This window comes from Maniola jurtina, chromosome 11, assembly GCF_905333055.1.
Source record: "Maniola jurtina chromosome 11, ilManJurt1.1, whole genome shotgun sequence".
Lineage (NCBI taxonomy): Eukaryota > Metazoa > Arthropoda > Insecta > Lepidoptera > Nymphalidae > Maniola > Maniola jurtina.
The window spans coordinates 11,395,782-11,413,352 of record NC_060039.1 but is presented as its reverse complement, the minus strand read 5'-3'; the positions used below and the strand labels follow the sequence as shown (position 1 = coordinate 11,413,352).

Below are 17,571 nucleotides of genomic sequence, written 5' to 3'. Positions count from 1 at the left end.
AAGCCTTTCGTCTAATTTGTTTGTGAGCCACAAATCACGAACAACCCGAGTGTATAGACTGACGACTAATATAGACCTCGGTTTTACTTTGGCGAAATTAATGTGGATACACGAATAGGTAATGCAAAATTTTAAGTTTCTAACCAGCCAGTTTCAGTGGTTTATGAATGGTCAATCAATCAATATACCTAGCTTCGCTTCTCCTTATGACCATGTCTTTTGAAAATATGTATTATATTCTCGAAAATATACATACATTTTCATTTTTCATACATTTAAGTAATAATATTAGTTTAAGGTATTCTTCTTACAGGATCAATGCAGGATATAAACTAAAAACGCAGAATAAAAATATTTCAAACAACTTAATCTATTTTAATTCTTTATTCTTCTAAATAATACTTTTACATTTTCACTTTTTCTAATTAAAAAAAAACATTTAAATCAAATTTTTATTTAAGTACAAAACTAAATCCTAACTTACGTAGTTACATCTACAAATGCACTAAGTACCTACTTATATTAAATGCTGGTTGCTATTTAGAACACTTCGCATCTCCTAACATCCTCAGGACTTTTCATATTCCCGTTATGTTTTTTATTTCCTTTAATAGTTTTATCATTATCAATTGCCACACTTCTAGCCACTTGGTCTATCGTATCCATGAGCGGAAGGTCCCTGGTCTCTGGAGTGAGGGTGAGGAGGCAACTAGCTATAACAGCTGTGCATCCGAAGCAAATAGGAGCCAAGACTGGTGATATTGAAGTCTGAAAAAACAAGGAAGATATTATTTAAAGTGCTGATTGCGGCAAATTTGATACATAGCCCTATGTTTCTTTGATTTTACGTCACAATAACCTAATATCGCCAATTCAGGATCAAACCGAGAGTTTCCTCACTCTAGTTCACTCCGTCCGTACTAAATACTGATGATTTCTCAAAGATAGGTGCCATAAAATTAAGTTTGAAAAATAAATAAAAAATCCTTTTTTTAAGTTCACAATATATTGCAAATAAAACATCTGACTGACCCTAGAGATCAACGAACGAAAATAGGCTACTCGAAGTAAATGCCGCGCCGTAGGTGGGGCATTGACCCGAGTTTTGATTGCTATATAGGTACTCGTACCTATTGCGGGTTTGAATAATACTGAATCACTAAAACTACAAGATAAGGCAAATGGTTATTGGCATTGAATTTTTTTTTAATTCACTATAGGCAAGCGCTTGACCACAATCACACCTGATGTAAAGTGATGATGTGGTCTAATGTGTGATGTGTGTGTGTGTGATGATGTGATGGTGTGTGTGTGGTATGTGTGATTGTATTAATACTAAGTTTTTGCTAGCCTTTTGGGTACACCCTGTATATCAAAATTTATATAGGTATATTTTATCAGTAGTAAATGCTCTTAACGATTCAAAAGCACTTGAAAAAGTCTAATTGAATAAATTATTTTGAATGGTGTTATTTTATAGCTTATATAATTACAATCTTACCAGTACTGGTGTCAAAGGTGCTACCATGTTTCCCACAGAGGAGGCCAGACTACACAGTCCTAACATAGATCCCCTCACGCTGGTGGGGAACAGCTCCATGGTATACGTGACGATGCCGGTGTAGCATGCTGACGTCACCAGCTTCCCGATTAGGAACAGGGATATCTTTAGCCACGTGATTGCTGTACATAAAATTTTTTATTCATATAATAAGTATGTAGTGTAAGACCGTAAACAATAGGTATGACAAATTCGATCTTCAAAGTAATGAAAATTGAATACAACATAATACAGACAAAAACACAGTACAGAATATAACAAGTTTTCCTTAGGTATGATGTAGACCATAATTGGATTTTCAAAAATTTCACTCGATTGATGTAGGCATCAATCATTTAAATTTAAATAAACATTAAACATACTTTATTATAAACCCTAAATACCTAGCTTTTAATAATTAACTGTTTATATGAGTACATATTTAAACTGCCGAATTTTAGTTTGGTTTCATTCGGCATTTAAAAATTTAAATCCAGTAAAAGTTACACACATCACAGATTGTGTCCGAAAATGCGAAATTTTTCAGAAAAGTAGAAAATTTACAATTACCAATTATTTATTAAAAGAGTAGGTAAATTAGGTAGGTACTTACATCCAGGCACAGCTCCACAAGCTATGCAGGCTATTCCACTAATCAGATATCCGTATATGAGCGGCTTCTTTCTCCCAACCCTGTTCATCAGGTACATGGACATCAGTTCGCCAGGGAAGGACATAACAGCAGCCAGCAGGAAGTTCGTATATTTATTCCCCGGCAACCAAACGGAGTTGATGATCAGACCGTAGTAGATAAAAGTGACGGTGAACCGACAAGCGGTCGCTACTAGAAACCTTTTCAGAACCTCTCTACACCTGAATACTTCTCTAAACCCCTCTTTCGTTGTGTTACTTTCCATACTATACGTACTTTTAAGTTTCTCTTCATCCAAATTATCTATATCTTCCGTTTTAACGTTCAGTTTGTTTGTCTTCACTATAAGTTTCAGGGTACTCTTTACCGGGACCACCTTTCCGTTTAATATTTGCCATCGAGGGCTCTCCCTTACAAGTAGTACATAGGTGATGAAAAGAAGAGTCGGGCTGCAAATTATATGGATCAGGGTTTTCCAGTACGGCACCAGCATAGCGACCACTGCGAAAACAGCTTCGCCCATATATATGGCATATGCGAAAAGAACTCCAGCCAGCATTCTGTTTTTCTTGTTCCCGATTTCAATCACTAAAAAAGTAAAGCATTTTATCACACACTAGCCGCGACTTCGCCCGCGTGGATTTAGGTCTTTCGAAATCCCGTGGGAACTCTTTAATTTTCCGGGGTAAAAAGTAGCCTATGTGCTAATCCAGGATATTATCTATCTCCATTTCAAATTCCAGACAAATCCGTCCAGTAGTTTTTGCGTGAAGGAGTAACAAACATACACACACACACACACACACACACACACACACACACACACACACACACACACATACACACTTTCGCCTTTATAATATTAGTGTGATAAATGTCTTGGACAAAAATCTCGAAGTTCATTATTATGATGCTACGATATTTATCTCATTGATAAATTTCGTTGAAATTGATTGAAAATTTGAGACGTCAAAAGCAACATAATATAGGGAAAGAGCCCATGATCTCCAAACCTAGTATAACATAGTACTTGTAAAGGGTGTTTAAAAAAAAAAAAAAAGTATATTAGCCATTTTAATCATGACTAACATTCCCCTTTCCCCTCCAACTAAAGCTTGTGCTAGGAGTGGGTACGAAAATAGTGCAAGGGCTGGGGTTTGAACTACCGCCGACCTTTGACTAAGTACTATGAAGCTTGAATTATGGTGGCTTCGACCCATTGACATAGAAAACAGTTATCTCATAGTTTTGACCAGTATCAAGTAGTAAAGGTGCATAAAATTGCTGCATAAGAACGTCAAAGTAAACAATACAAATAATCAGATAAGAAGTAGGTAACGGGTTATGAATTACAGTAGGTGTAAATGAAGATGACGTACTTATAACTGACCCAACAGAGTAAACTCCGCCGCATATAGCAGCTTCCAGAAACTCAAGTGCAATATACACTGGATATGACGTAGCCAGGGTCTTCAGGTTGCCCAGCAAACAGCCAATAGAGCAAACGACTATAATGGGCTTGCGGCCGAATCTGAAAATAAAAGATTTATTCGTATCATTGAAAGACTAACTAAACTACCCTCATAAAATAAGTTTTGTTCCAAAATGCTGGCCAAATAAAAATTGAATATATAGGTACTTTTTCAAATATTTTCACTTTGCGATTGTGGACTGTGGAATCAGTTACTTTAGGAATGGTGTCGGAGTGCAAATTAGATGCGTTGAGTGCTACGAATAATATTGAGTGTGTTTTTTGAAAATTTCCGTGGCGGTGATTCGTATTGCTTACTTTGCTGCATATTTAGTAGTGGGAGGGTGGGCGGTATATACCCATTATGCCCTTAGATTATGCCGTACAGATTTATCTATTTCGGCAAATGAAGCTAATAAAAAAATAATTAAGCTTGTTGTTCCTTGTGTTACCGTGGCGTATGCCCAGCGGTGGACGTTTATCGATTAATGATGATGATGATGATAGTCACCTGTCTGCCATCCAGCCAGCCACTAGCGTCGCTAAGGCCATTCCGATGTTGTGCACAGCTCCGATCAGACTCTGTTTCCACGGATGGCATGCTAAGTTGAACTGAAAATGAAAAGACTTAGTTCACTAAAACTATAACAATAGGTACTTAATCATCGAATTGAGGACATTGTCTCTTTAGGATTCCGTTCGAAAATGGTAAACAAGCAACAGCCTACCGGGTGCTACTAAATCTGCCCGTCCGTGCCTCTTCGTCTATAACACTTCCATTATTTCAGTAGCTAGGTACCTACCGAATGCTATCGACCCTTGAAAGGAATGACTCTTACTTTTTGACTTATGGTGAAAAATAACTTGACCGGTTTTTTACAAATCGCACTAAACCTTTACAGACAAACTTAGTTTTGTGGGCTTAAATAAAAGTCAAAAATGTTATATTTTCTTTTACAATGGTACGGAATCTTTCGTGTGCGAGTGCGACTCGCACTTGGCTTTTTTTTATTTCTATGGTAACAATGGAGGATGTTATACTATCAATACAGTATGGCAGTAATGGCATGTTAGGGTCTACACGGACAGACTGCATTTGGATTGCAAACCAGCTGCAAATTGCATTGCAGTAGTAGGTAGGAACCTGATGTTACGCGATAAGAGCAAAGAGTTAAAGATTGCAGACAAAATCAAGTTAAAATTACTATTTGCCTTGTAACAATAACCCTATCATAGATCTGTGAAGTTAATCTCTTCTTATCTAAGAAAGCAATAACGTTACAACAATAAAACCCTATACCTAGTTTAATATCCAAACTGTATCTTTCCGTCATCTCATAACATAACGCTCATAAATCCCTAACAAGGATCGTACTTGTTTTCTACGTTTGTATCTCGTTATCTTCTAAGATGGTTTATAGTTAGGTAACTGTACCTACCTACCTAGTACCTAGGTACCTATTTTTTGATTTATTCTAGGGCAATGCAGATAAATGCATTAACTAATGATTCATTATCTCTTATCTATAACTAGCCCATTCATGCTAAAGAAAGGGTAAACCGTATCACAAAACTTGTTCAGTTTTTTGTTTAGTTTTAAAACGTACGACCTCCCGAGTATGAGACGAACGTCTTTACCACTATCACAGACTATCTATCACAGACACTATTTACCATGGAAAAAACGGTGTTGTTATTCTCATATATCCAATCCTTGCATTCTTCGACTGCGCCAGTAAAGCTTAGGTTGGTGCAGAGGTTATCTTCTAGGATGGTGCTGTTCAGCACTGGCTTGGAGCAGTGGTCGACGTGTGCTGCTGGCCACCAGGACACCGCCATTTCAGGGCATGAAGACTCACATTCTGGTACTCGACATCTATAATAATATAATAGTAGAAACAAGAGGGGCGATAGTTTAGGGGTTTTAGAGGGGTCTCTCCGTCACTCGCCCCATACAAACGACACAGACATTAGTTTCTAAAATATGTCTACAACATGGACTTTGGTTGCTTAATATTCAAATGAAAGTGGAACTACGATTTTATGGAGTAAGTGACGGAGAGAGTTAAGGATTGCAGAGCTAGTTTCGGAAAGTCTGGGGTTCAATCTCGAACACGCACTTCTAACTTTTCGGTGAAATACACATGGTATTTTAACCAATTAAATAACATTTTCTTTAACGGTGAAGGAAAACATCGTGAGGAAACCTGCATATCTTCGAGTTCTTTACAATGTTCTCAAAGGTGTGTGATATCTGCCAATATGCACTTATGGTTTTTTTTATTAGGGAGGAGGAAAATCCTCATGGATACCGTCTGGCATGCCCGACTCCACTGCAGATGTTGCGCAGTGACCTACGGACTAAAAACCTCCTCCACTCTTCGATATCTCGGCTCACGGCTTCCCGGAATTGCACGAAGCATTATGCACTTATGGCTACAGCGTATGTCTTATAATAGTATAATCTAAGGCTTAAGCCCTAAGCCATCTGATTCTATTGAGGAGACCTCTTAAACACCTGTATTAAAATTATGTATTTTGTCGACCTCTTTGGCGTATCGCAAAGTACCTACCCTTGTGGACCTATTTGTATGTAAAAACCAAAAACAATTTATATCTAACTAGCCGATGCCCGCGACTTCGCCCGCGTGAATTTAGGTTTTTCGAAATCCCGTGGGAACTCTTTGATTTTCCGGGATAAAAAGTAGCCTATGTGCTAATCCAGGATATTATCTATCTCCATTCTGAATTTCAGCCAAATCCGTCCAGTGGTTTTTGCGTGAAGGAGTAACAAACATACACACACACACACACACACACACACACACACATACAAACTTTCGCCTTTATAATATTAGTGTGACTATCTAAGACTAACGAGAAAATCTAGACTTTTCTTCTTACCTAATTACTGTACAAATCATGCCCGCATGGTATGGTGCCAAGAATACTGGCTGTATTTCCGCACTCGACAGCCAGGCTGACACTTTGCGCAAAAAATCTTCTGTCACCAGATGAGACTATTAATTATGTTTTAACTTACCTATGATTTACCTCTCCCGCAACAAAAATATAATTCACATTGATCATAGAAACGAACATCGCCGGGAGGCAAGCGTAGAAATACTGCAGGATTTGATATTTGCCGAACTTTTCCAGAATATTTGACACATCGCACTGTTCATTTTCACACTTTTTGGTTTTTTTAAACATATTGAACTATGTAATTTAAAGTTATTCGTAAAATACTTACATAAGTAAATATGTACTTAGTTATATATGTGAAAGTTACTTGGGTATATATTCTGAACCACCCTAGTTCTTTAGAGGTTTACGATACCTATTAAAAATAAATTGATTTTATTATTTTCTACTAAATATTAGGTACTTTCTCTGTTATTCTGAATTATTATCGAGTTTCTTATTTTAATGACATTAAATTTTTAGATTTATTATAATTTAACATTTATTTAAGAAAAGAAGACATTTTTTCAGAATTAAGTAGGTAAGCAGGTAATTTTTATGTTGAGCAATTTAAAGTTTAACTGTAGTTTGAATATTAGCACCTTCACTAGCACAACACGATGCACAAGTGCACAACTCATGCATAAAGTCCTCAGTTAGGTACTTATTTACTAGTATAGTTATACGACTTTATTTAATTAGATAGGCCTATGTAAGTTTCTCAATGTCTGATTTGTATCAGAGCCAGGATCGCAGTGCGTGGTACTGGGTTTATTACTAGTTAGATTTATATTAAGATCGATTAAATAATAAATAATAATCGACGACTAAAGCCTACATACACGCCATTGGTTCACTATGCCATTGGACAATGATTGGACAGCAAACTGTCGGAAAAAACCGGCCAAGTGCGAGCCAGACTCGCGCACCGAGGGTTCCGTACCTACTTGGGTATTTTTCGACATTTTGCACGATAATTCAAAAACTATGCATAAACATAAATAAAAATCTGTTTTAGAATTTACAGGTAAAGCCCTTTCCCGGTTTTCGGGGTTTTTTCCTTTACTTGTGCTAAAAGACCTACCTACCTGCCAAATTTCATGATTGATGACAGATGAACAGACAGACAGACCACAAGTGAACCTATAAGGGTTCCATTTTTCCTTTTGAGGTAAGGAATCCTAAAAATAAACTAGATGCTAATTTTGAAGCAACTGGCATAATCTTTTAATGTGATAAGTATTCAATTTACACGTAATTAACATTAACTTAAAAATCGGTGACTAAAAAAAAGTGTGAGTCGGACTTGCACATGGAGGGTTCCGTACCATCTTACAAGATAGGTAAACACTTTTATGTTACGCACTGCAAGTTAATGGTAATAATAATCTATCTATGTGATTTAGTAAATTAATTTTTTTGTGAGCACATTTTTTTTGTTATTTATTTAACCACAAATTCACGGTTTTCGGTTTTTTTCCTTTACTTGAGCTGTACGAGTAAGACATACCTACCTACCAGGCCAACGGGAAATAGCCTATAGATTTTTTGACAGACACGAACGGACAGACGGAAAGATGGACAGACACACAGAAAACAAAGAGATCTTATAAGGTTTCCTTTTTTCTTTTGAAGTACGGAACCCTTAAAACCGGCCTAGTACGACAGACCAGTCAAGTCAGACTCTCACTCGAAGGGTTTTGCATCATATCGTACAAATATTATAACTAACACTTTTTAATTTTTTAAATTTCGTACTTTGAAAATCTTGATTTTGGTACAGTTCATGAGTTACAGCCCGCTGACAGACGGACAGACGGACAGCGGAGGAACCCTATAAAGCTGTCAAGTGGGAGTCAGACTCGCGCAGCGAGAATTCCGTAGGTATAGCTTGGAAATAAAAACAATATGTTATTTAAAAATAAATAAATATGAGACTGCAAAATTAATTTGTTTGGAAAGATTTATTGCTGATTTCTGAAAAACTGTTTTATGTAGTTTTGAGACTTCGTTTTGCTTTTTTGTAATCTATACTAATAAATAAAATTGGAGTGTCTGTCTGTAATTTCGAAATAACTACCTCATATTAAGCTCATATGGTTATTTGAACGATACCATAACTGAATTACACGTTTTTAAAATTTTTGTCTGTCTGTCTGTCTGTCTGTCTGTCTGTCTGTCTGTCTGTCTGTTTGAAAAGGCTAATCTTTGGAACGGCTGAACCGATTTTAACGGGACTTTCACAGGCAAGTAGAGGATTGACCAGGGCGTAAAATAGGCTACTTTTTTAACCGACTTTTAAAAAGGGAGTTGTGTTTTTCTACCTATGTACACCGAAATCTCCGAGATTTCTGAACCGATTTGCGTCATTTCTTTTTTAATCGATAGAGGAACTTTGCGACATTGTTTCATAAAAAATTTGGAGTCCAACTCCTCAATCCTGATGCTGCAGGGGATCTGACCAATCCACGCGGGCGAAGCTGCGGGCATCAGCTAGTGTTTACATAAAGTTCTAAAATTTCTTTCAACTTAATTTCTTTGAATTCTTTTATTTGCAATAAGTTTGGGATAACTAGCCTTATTTTTAACCAACTTCCAAAAAGGGGGTGGTTCTCAATTTGGCCCGCCATGCCAAGTCGATAATGAAATAAACAGCTTTAACTGTAAAGGACTGACAGACGCTCGGATAGACTTTTCGCACCATAAAGACTATGTTACTAACTAATTACCTTCGTTACTACCAAGTATTTTTTACGGAACCCTAACTAGGCTACTTTTGAAGTTCAAATGTTTATGAAAATAAATAGCAACTGGCAAGTTTTCTTTTAGTAATACGTTGATAAGCAGTCTTATACCTTTATTTTCAGTAACTTTAAAAAGATTAGGTACCTACTTATGCATACTTTTATCAATAATTGGGTGTGAACAAAAGCAAAAGTCCTAAAGTTAAACAGCGCTAAAACCCGAACTACTACCCGCGAACTGCCCATAGATAGTGGTTAGATTAGGTATAGTAAAATTGATTTTCTGTCGCTCGATTTTTTGTTAGGTACATTAATAAAAGTAGAGTACCTACTCTATTTGTATGAACTCAGATGTTTTCTCTTTCATCTTTGGTGTCTCACTCGACACAATAGCAAAAAAAAATTATAGACTCCCACTTTTTTGGATGTAACATTTGTCAGGTCCATTTTTTTTCGTTAAAATGTAACTAATGGCACCAGGACCATAATAACGAATTGATTGCCACCTCATTAATCAAAATCGGCTCAGTAATTTGGGCGCTACGGTGGAACTCACAATCTGATACATACATAACTAGGGACCCGCCCCGGCTTCGCTCGGGTGGACATTTATTTTTTCTATTTTCCGGGATAAAATATAGCCTATACGGATTCGGAAGAATCCCTCTAAGTAATGGTAAAAGAAATTTTGAAATCGGTCCAGTAGTTTTTGAGCCTATTCAATACAAACATACAAAAATACAAAGGTTTCCTCTTTATAATATTAGTACTTATAGATATAAACATTTAGGAGACAGCCTTACTATTTATGCTTGCTATAGATACCTACAGATATAGGTACTATTCCTACTCCTCTTAAACAATCCGCACATAAATAATTGGAACATTCGTTGATGACTTACGATTGGCGGTTGGCCATTGAAGATGTCTCCATTATAAAGCAGTCCACTCAATTGTCACAAATGTTTCCTGGGGTTAAATATATTGAACCGTGCAGTATGAACTAAATTTGTGTTGTTTTAGTGTCTATTTAGATGGGCCACATTACAGCAATCAAAATTTCCCCACGGCGTGGTCTTCACGTAGCACGTAACTGCCGGGCGATTCAGAACACTCGATTCGGTAAGTTATCGTTCGATAAGATGTATTTTTCAATGGAAAGTACGTCTTATCGAACGGTAACTTACCGAATCGAGTGTTCTGAATCGCCCGGCTGGTCGCGTCTCTCGAATCGTCGTGTATGTGGCCGTGATGTGTTCCCTATTGCCCACACATTCGCGACTGCTGTTCATTGTGACTGCAAATTATTGTAGTAGGTATGTGAGAACTGAACAATGCGTTTTCATACTATTTTATACCTGGCTGCATTAACACGACTGTAGTATGTTTTGTGGTTGCGGTACGCCTGTGTGGACCCTTACAGAGAGAGTGAGTTTATTGTTATTGTACTAGCTCTACCTACATAAACATTGAAGACTTTTTTCTAATTGACTTATTAATAAAATATCCTCGGTACGGTACTTATGCTTACAGCTCATGCCAAATCTACCGAATCAAAGGTTACATAATATTGTATATAAACCAAATTTAATAAGGCTAATGTTATATGCGGCTGGTGCTGAGCAATCAGACCGAGCAACGTAAATGCTCGTAATGTTGGTGCCGAAAATGCACGAAAATGACAAAAATTTTGATAAGTTTTTTATACTAGATTAAAGCGCCTTCTAATAGTATAGAGCAATACAGTAGAAACGAGTAACGTACTTATTACAATACTAGGTATTTAGCTATCTATACTAATAAATAAAATTGGAGTGTCTGTCTGTAATTTCGAAATAACTACCTCATATTAAGCTCATATGGTTATTTGAACGATACCAACACTGAATCACACGCTTTTAAAATTTTTGTCTGTCTGTCTGTCTGTCTGTCTGTTTGAAAAGGCTAATCTTCGGAACGGCTGGACCGATTTTGACGGGGTTTTCACAGACAAGTAGAGAATTGACCAGGGAGTAACATAGGCTACTTTTTTAACCGACTTTCAAAAAGGGAGTTGTGTTTTTCTACCTATATTGTACACCGAAATCTCCGAGATTTCTGAACCGATTTGCGTCATTTCTTTTTTAATCGATAGAGGAACTTCGCGACATTGTTTCATAAAAAATTTGGAGTCCAACTCCTCAATCCTGAAGCTGCAGGGGATCTGACCAATCCACGCGGGCGAAGCTGCGGGCATCAGCTAGTTAATTATATATTTTGTATTATCAGGGGGTTTTAACAATATTGTTATTCGTAGTGTGGAACCCATTGATTTTGGAAGCGCCACCCCTAGCTGATTTTTTTATCAATATCTCGATTGCAAATCGTCTTTAATTCACAATGTGTAATAATCTCTAAAGTTACCCATTACCTCTGTTCACGTTTTTTTTTTTTAATAATAGTTTCCGAACGTATCAAAAAGCGTCAACGTCAATTTAGCGTCAAAATGACGACTCTTTTTGAATGTCACTCGATGTTTATTGTTTCACAGCTTGTGCCTGCTAATTATTTTAATTTTTAATAATAACAAAGGATAATTAAGTATTTATTATCTGAATGAAACTGAGGATATAAACTAAAAGTAATTGTGTGTTGTGTGTAAAAATGAAGCCACAAAACTGTTATGAACATAACCTAAACGTGCAGTGAAAAACATTATCAAATGTGACGCGCAAAGATTCGATTGTTGATAAGATGAAGTTAATATTACTAGTGTTTTTAGCCGCAGACATCTGGAACACGGTACTTGCCCAAAATGAGAACTGTACGAGAACGAGCAGTCGCTGTGACTACAAACCGAACGTTAGTAAACTATCAGACAATTTGGCGAACAAATTCAGTGAAATTGTGGTCAAAGAGCTAGGAAGTGAATACACATCACACTTAGAGATTAGAACTGCCTACAAAGTAAACCGCTACCACTCTTCCGACAGCAACACACTGACCAGCATAGCAGATAAGTTAAACTATAAGCTCTCCTCCGCAATCAACATTTTAATGGATATGAACAATGCAATAAATAAAACAGATACTCCGTCCTTTACGCATCCTTGTCCATTTAACTCTATCCGTAAGTCTGTGTTTATTAAAAGTTCTAGTGTATTTGATGATATTTCCTCTGTGAACATGAGATCTAATATGTTGGATAGATTCAAAGATTTGAAAGTCAAGAGACAGTATTTCCTATCCCACATGGACTATGCAACAGACAGAGACTGTGCTACAATGCCACACTCGAATTTGAGATACTTATATCACAAGATAGTGCATTCTGACCCTAAACTCGTCGTCTTTATAATTAACAACAACATGAAACCCGAGTCTCTACAGCATGCTACCAATGTTGCAAAAGAAATTGTGTATTCCCTACAGAGCATTGACTTGTTCGCATTAAAGATAACTAACATGACAAGTTTTATGAAATTTGAGGATACGTGCAGTAGTGATTGCATGGCAAACTTGGGCAATGCCACTGACAATAATAAAATGCTCTTCCGTGAATATCTAAGCTCTTTGGAAACATCATGTGTGAACATTGCACCAGCTATGATTAATGAAGAAATTATAAGTTTGCTAAATGAGAAGCATCTCCCTGTATATAAATTATTCATTTTCTTAACAGATACAAAAATATTTAGGGATGAAATGTGGTTTAAAATATTTCCTTTCAATGAGTACGATGATGAAGCAGTCAAATTCACCATAGGACTAATAAATACATATGAGAACACTAAGAACAGTTCGTTGGAGATTTTACATTTTGATAAACAGCATAATCATTCTCATGAACATTCGGTTATGAAGTTGCACATCAATAACAGTGGTGTTGTCGGACAAGTTGCCTCTGCATTTATTTCTCTTCTTCCCTACAAATACGAAAATAAACTGCAAGCCGAAGGCCCTGTGTGGGAAGCTACTGAGCGAGACTTCATGATCTCGCTGGTGTATCCAATATCTACAGGAATTATAGGGTTAGATCTCTACTGGTCTGACTTGGCTGAGGATATAATTTATTTTAAAGGCACAGACCAAAAAAAGCGAGCATTTGTCATGGATTTTTCTGGTAAGGTACTAATGCATACATATTTTCCAAGGCCAGAGGCAGCACCTGATAAGATAAAATTTACGAATTTAGATGCTGTAGAAGCCAATAATAATATAAGTGTTCTGAAGCAAAAATTATTTAGTACTGCCTCAGGTAATTTCACAATAGAAAATCAAAATACTTCGAAAAAAATAGTTTATTCTTGGGAGTGGGTGCAGAGCTTATATATTGTGTGTGTTGTCTCAGAAGTTACTGACAGTTTATTGAATAAGACGAATGTATTTTTTACAAGAACAAGTAAGGAAATATTGTTGCATAGGATAGATTTATTTCCACCTAAAACTGGTAAAATATGTAGACATTTTAAGCAAATTGCCACTATTGACCAAGGTACTGTGTACTTAAGTCCTTCCAGTTTTCAATCCCCATTTACATATCTATATGATATGGGGGATGGGCAGGAGGCAGTTACTTATATGCAAAATTACTTGGCCTATTTAAGAAGCGTGGCTCATGGCTTACTTTCTAATCCCGGACTAAAAAATGAAATACAACAAGATGTAGGATTCTTAACTTCTATTTTATCTTTTTACAAACGGCAGCATTTACATGGTCCTCTTTCAAAATATATAGTTAGAAGGTATGCAGTCACAGAGAATGGTGTCCTAGTCATGTTTCCTGGTACAGTCTTAGAGTATGATTATGAACCAGTGCGAAGGCCCTGGTACACATATGCTTTAGAAAATCCTGGTAAAATTATATTGACTCCCCCCAATTTGGATGTGGGAGGGGCAGGATATATTGTAACAATTTCATATGCAGTAAGAAGTCCTATCTATCCATCAATGGTTGTTGCTATGGATGTCACTATGGGATTTCTTTATAAGCTTCTTATTGATAGTTCACCTCTTTGTGCCATTTCTTATGTCAAATGTTTCATTATGAACAATCGTGGCTATTTAGTGTCTCACCCGGGGCTGATGGATCCGAACAGCTCTGGTCCTATAGAACAACAACATATTACACATAAAGAATCAATGATAGCTATTGATATGTTGAACCACAAAGGTTTTGTGACAAAAAGGTTGTGTAGCAATTTTTATGATAAAACTATTCAAAGATTCTATGAATTTAATACTTCTTTACCCAATGTTCTATCAAATGTCGTATCTGGTGACCATTGTGTACACTACTACATCGCTTCCATTCCTGGTACGAATGGATTCATAGGCCTTGTAAATGCATCATGCAGTGTTGGTGCTTTTTGCCCTTGCAGTATGGTTGATCGTCTTTGTTTCAATTGCAATCGTATGGAACAAACAGAATGTGAATGCCCCTGTGAGTGCAGTTCAGAATCGTACGAATGTCCAGATGCCAACTCTTCCAGACTTGTTCAGAAGGTTCCTGTGTGTGGCATGATGCCTGAAAACAATAATCATAAATCCCACTACTTCCACAACTTTGCTGAAAATTTAAAGTCCTGTTTTGATTTCCAGTGTGAGACATACCTTACACACTCGTCTTGTTTAGGCGTCTTGGGATGCGAATGGTGTCAGATAGATGCGGATGGACGGACGCCTCTCGCGGCACCGTTTTGCACGTCACAGTCTACCTGTTTCAATGGGGTGCTTGGTGCCGTCACTCCATATGGGGAGGGAACTTTCGGTCACGTGAATAGGGATGCTTTTGCCAGTTATTCTGCAATCGGTCCTATAGCTGGATGCATAGTTACAGTAAGCCTAATCATAGCTGTTGCAGTATATTGCTACAGACAGAACACTTCATCAGATAGTTGCCACAATTTGTATGTCGATGGACCGGCTGAAACGTGGCATGATGCTGATGTGCAAATGAGTCATTTGCCCTCTGACGACATGCCTGATATGTCCGGTCAGGATAAGTTGTTGTCTGCCATGGAAATTGAAGCTCCTATTTCGCCGTATCGTGTAATTACGGGGTACAGACGACCTCATACCGCTGCTGGATCGGACCATGGGTATTCGACAATGACCCCCCATGAGGACTCTGAAGCTACAGGTTTCTCAGTAAATGATCCTACTATTTTATCAGATGACACTAAGTCAGACGCCAGTTTTCCTGCCCCTGCAAAAATTAAACCAAGGCTCAAAGCGACAGATCTTACAATGACAGTATTACCCTGCGGTAAAAATAGTGTGATAGCCCCAGTCACAGTGCATAGGGATATGGAGGCTTCCTAATTATGTTTTACAATAGTTAACTACCTCTTTTGTACAGAAATAAATTATGTTTGTGATATATAATAGTTACTCACATAACTTTTGAATAGTTATTTTAAGTTTGCATTGATTTATGTTACAAAATACTATTTTATAAGCTTTACTTATAGTATTTTTTACATTTCGGTGCTTGACAATAGACACATTATATTAAGTGTGTCTAAAATAAGTAATAGTATTTTAAGTAAAATACAACTGACTTTTTTAATCAATTACTTAAGTAATTTCCGATGGTTACTTAGGCATGTAAGTTTTACATAGTAAATGTTTACAAGAAAATGATCAACATGAATGACTACGTTTTTAAATGTTGCCAATTTATTTTTTAAATTAATAAGTATAAATTTTAGTGATTGATATTTTTAATCATTTTATTTATGTGACCTTAAATAAAATACAATTTTAAAACTTATACTTACTTAAATATTTTAAGTACCTAAGTAAGATTTTATTTGTATGTTTTTTACAAGATTTACTTATAGTAATAAATGAATACTAACAACTTCCTTTTAAACCCTATATTTAAGTGTTGTGTTATATGTAAATGTGTACAATTGGGATTATGACTGTGTCAAAAATAAATTAATTCTTAGGAATTATTAAATGGAGGGTCTTCCGAAATTCGTAAAATCCACATCCACTGTTAGTTTTGAGTTTGCTAACCATTTTTAACTATCGATTTTAGATTTAACTAATTGACATCAAATTATGTCAAATATTTATGACGTCACATCTGTGAATTCCATACAAGCTCCCTTATTAAGCAAGCGTTTGACGTTTGATAAAAAGTCACTAATTTGACTAGTAGTCATCTTCCCTATTGTACATTATGGCAGTTATTAACAAGGTAAAAAAATCATCAGACATCTGTGCTTTATTTTATGTCAAAGCTATAGGTACCTATCTAATGTATATCAGTTTTTATATTTAATCATAAAATAATAACTAACAAGCATAGTATTTTCAGAATATATAATATTTATTGTCAAGCTTCATATACATATATAAAGTATAGATACAGTAGAATCTCACAAATCCCACACTATTAAAAACCAAAGGGTGCCATATTATTGGAATGTTTGGATTACTGGATTGTATAGAAAAATTCATAATAAATGAAATGAAGCATTTCATAAAGGGAACAACACTGTGTTTATGTTCATGTTCCACACGTTTTATATAACTCTAACATATCTCATAATTAATTAATTAATTACATTGTTTTAAAATAATTCTTAATTGAGGTCTATTTTTGTGCAACTTGTAGTCCTTAGGTAGGCCCTTGTAGGTGCTGGATTGTCAGTCTATTGAAGTGCCGGATTAGCGAGATTCTACACCAATACAAAACTATATAATGTAGGTATCTACGCTTATCATGTACTTACTACATACCTATTTCCTTCTAGTCTAACATAACTAACAAAATATTGGTGAATAATGTACCTATAGCCATATAACTATCTTACCTAATAAGTATATTATAATATAGTCTATGTTAGTATTTAACATATATATACATTATACATAGATTTTTTAATCGTCAAATAACTTTTATCTCAGGAATAAAGAGCTTTTGACAGTTTTTGTATAAGAAATCTGTCAAAACGTCCTTAGATAAAAATTAATTGACGATTCAAAAATCGGCCCTTAATCTTATGTTATTGTTAATGTCTCTTAAAAGATAACAGGTGGTTTTATACAGGTAATCTTATAGTTATATATTGTGTATCTGCTATACCTGCATATGTATAATTTTATTGTGTACCTACTACCTACCTACTTACTTAAATATCATTTAAGAGTAAGATAGTTTTAGTATTTTTTTATAAAATGTGCCAGTGCCTCCTGTATTATTAAG

At 36.0% G+C, this 17,571-nt stretch overlaps 2 protein-coding genes across 3 annotated transcripts; one reads left to right on the top strand and one right to left on the bottom strand.

The window, feature by feature from the left end:
• Positions 1-421: 421 nt before the first annotated feature.
• Positions 422-17,498, bottom strand: LOC123869885 (organic cation transporter protein-like). Of its 2 annotated transcripts, none has more exons than XM_045912963.1 (8): positions 17,486-17,498; positions 6,707-6,882; positions 5,338-5,539; positions 4,175-4,275; positions 3,572-3,723; positions 2,154-2,780; positions 1,502-1,683; positions 422-768 (listed from the first exon to the last, which is right to left on the bottom strand). In XM_045912963.1, exons 2-8 carry the CDS (start codon positions 6,874-6,876, stop codon positions 541-543), a joined length of 1,662 nt encoding a protein of 553 aa, XP_045768919.1. In that variant the 5' UTR covers positions 6,877-6,882; positions 17,486-17,498; the 3' UTR covers positions 422-540. The 2 variants fall into 2 exon arrangements, with proteins under 2 accessions (XP_045768919.1, XP_045768918.1); XM_045912962.1 differs by lacking the exon at positions 17,486-17,498 and adding an exon at positions 10,821-10,833 and having other exon boundaries at positions 6,707-6,931.
• Positions 11,880-16,937, top strand: LOC123869884 (VWFA and cache domain-containing protein CG16868). The gene has a single exon (XM_045912961.1). The coding sequence runs from the start codon at positions 12,105-12,107 to the stop codon at positions 15,672-15,674; it is 3,570 nt and encodes a 1,189-aa protein (XP_045768917.1). The 5' UTR covers positions 11,880-12,104; the 3' UTR covers positions 15,675-16,937.
• Positions 17,499-17,571: the final 73 nt, after the last annotated feature.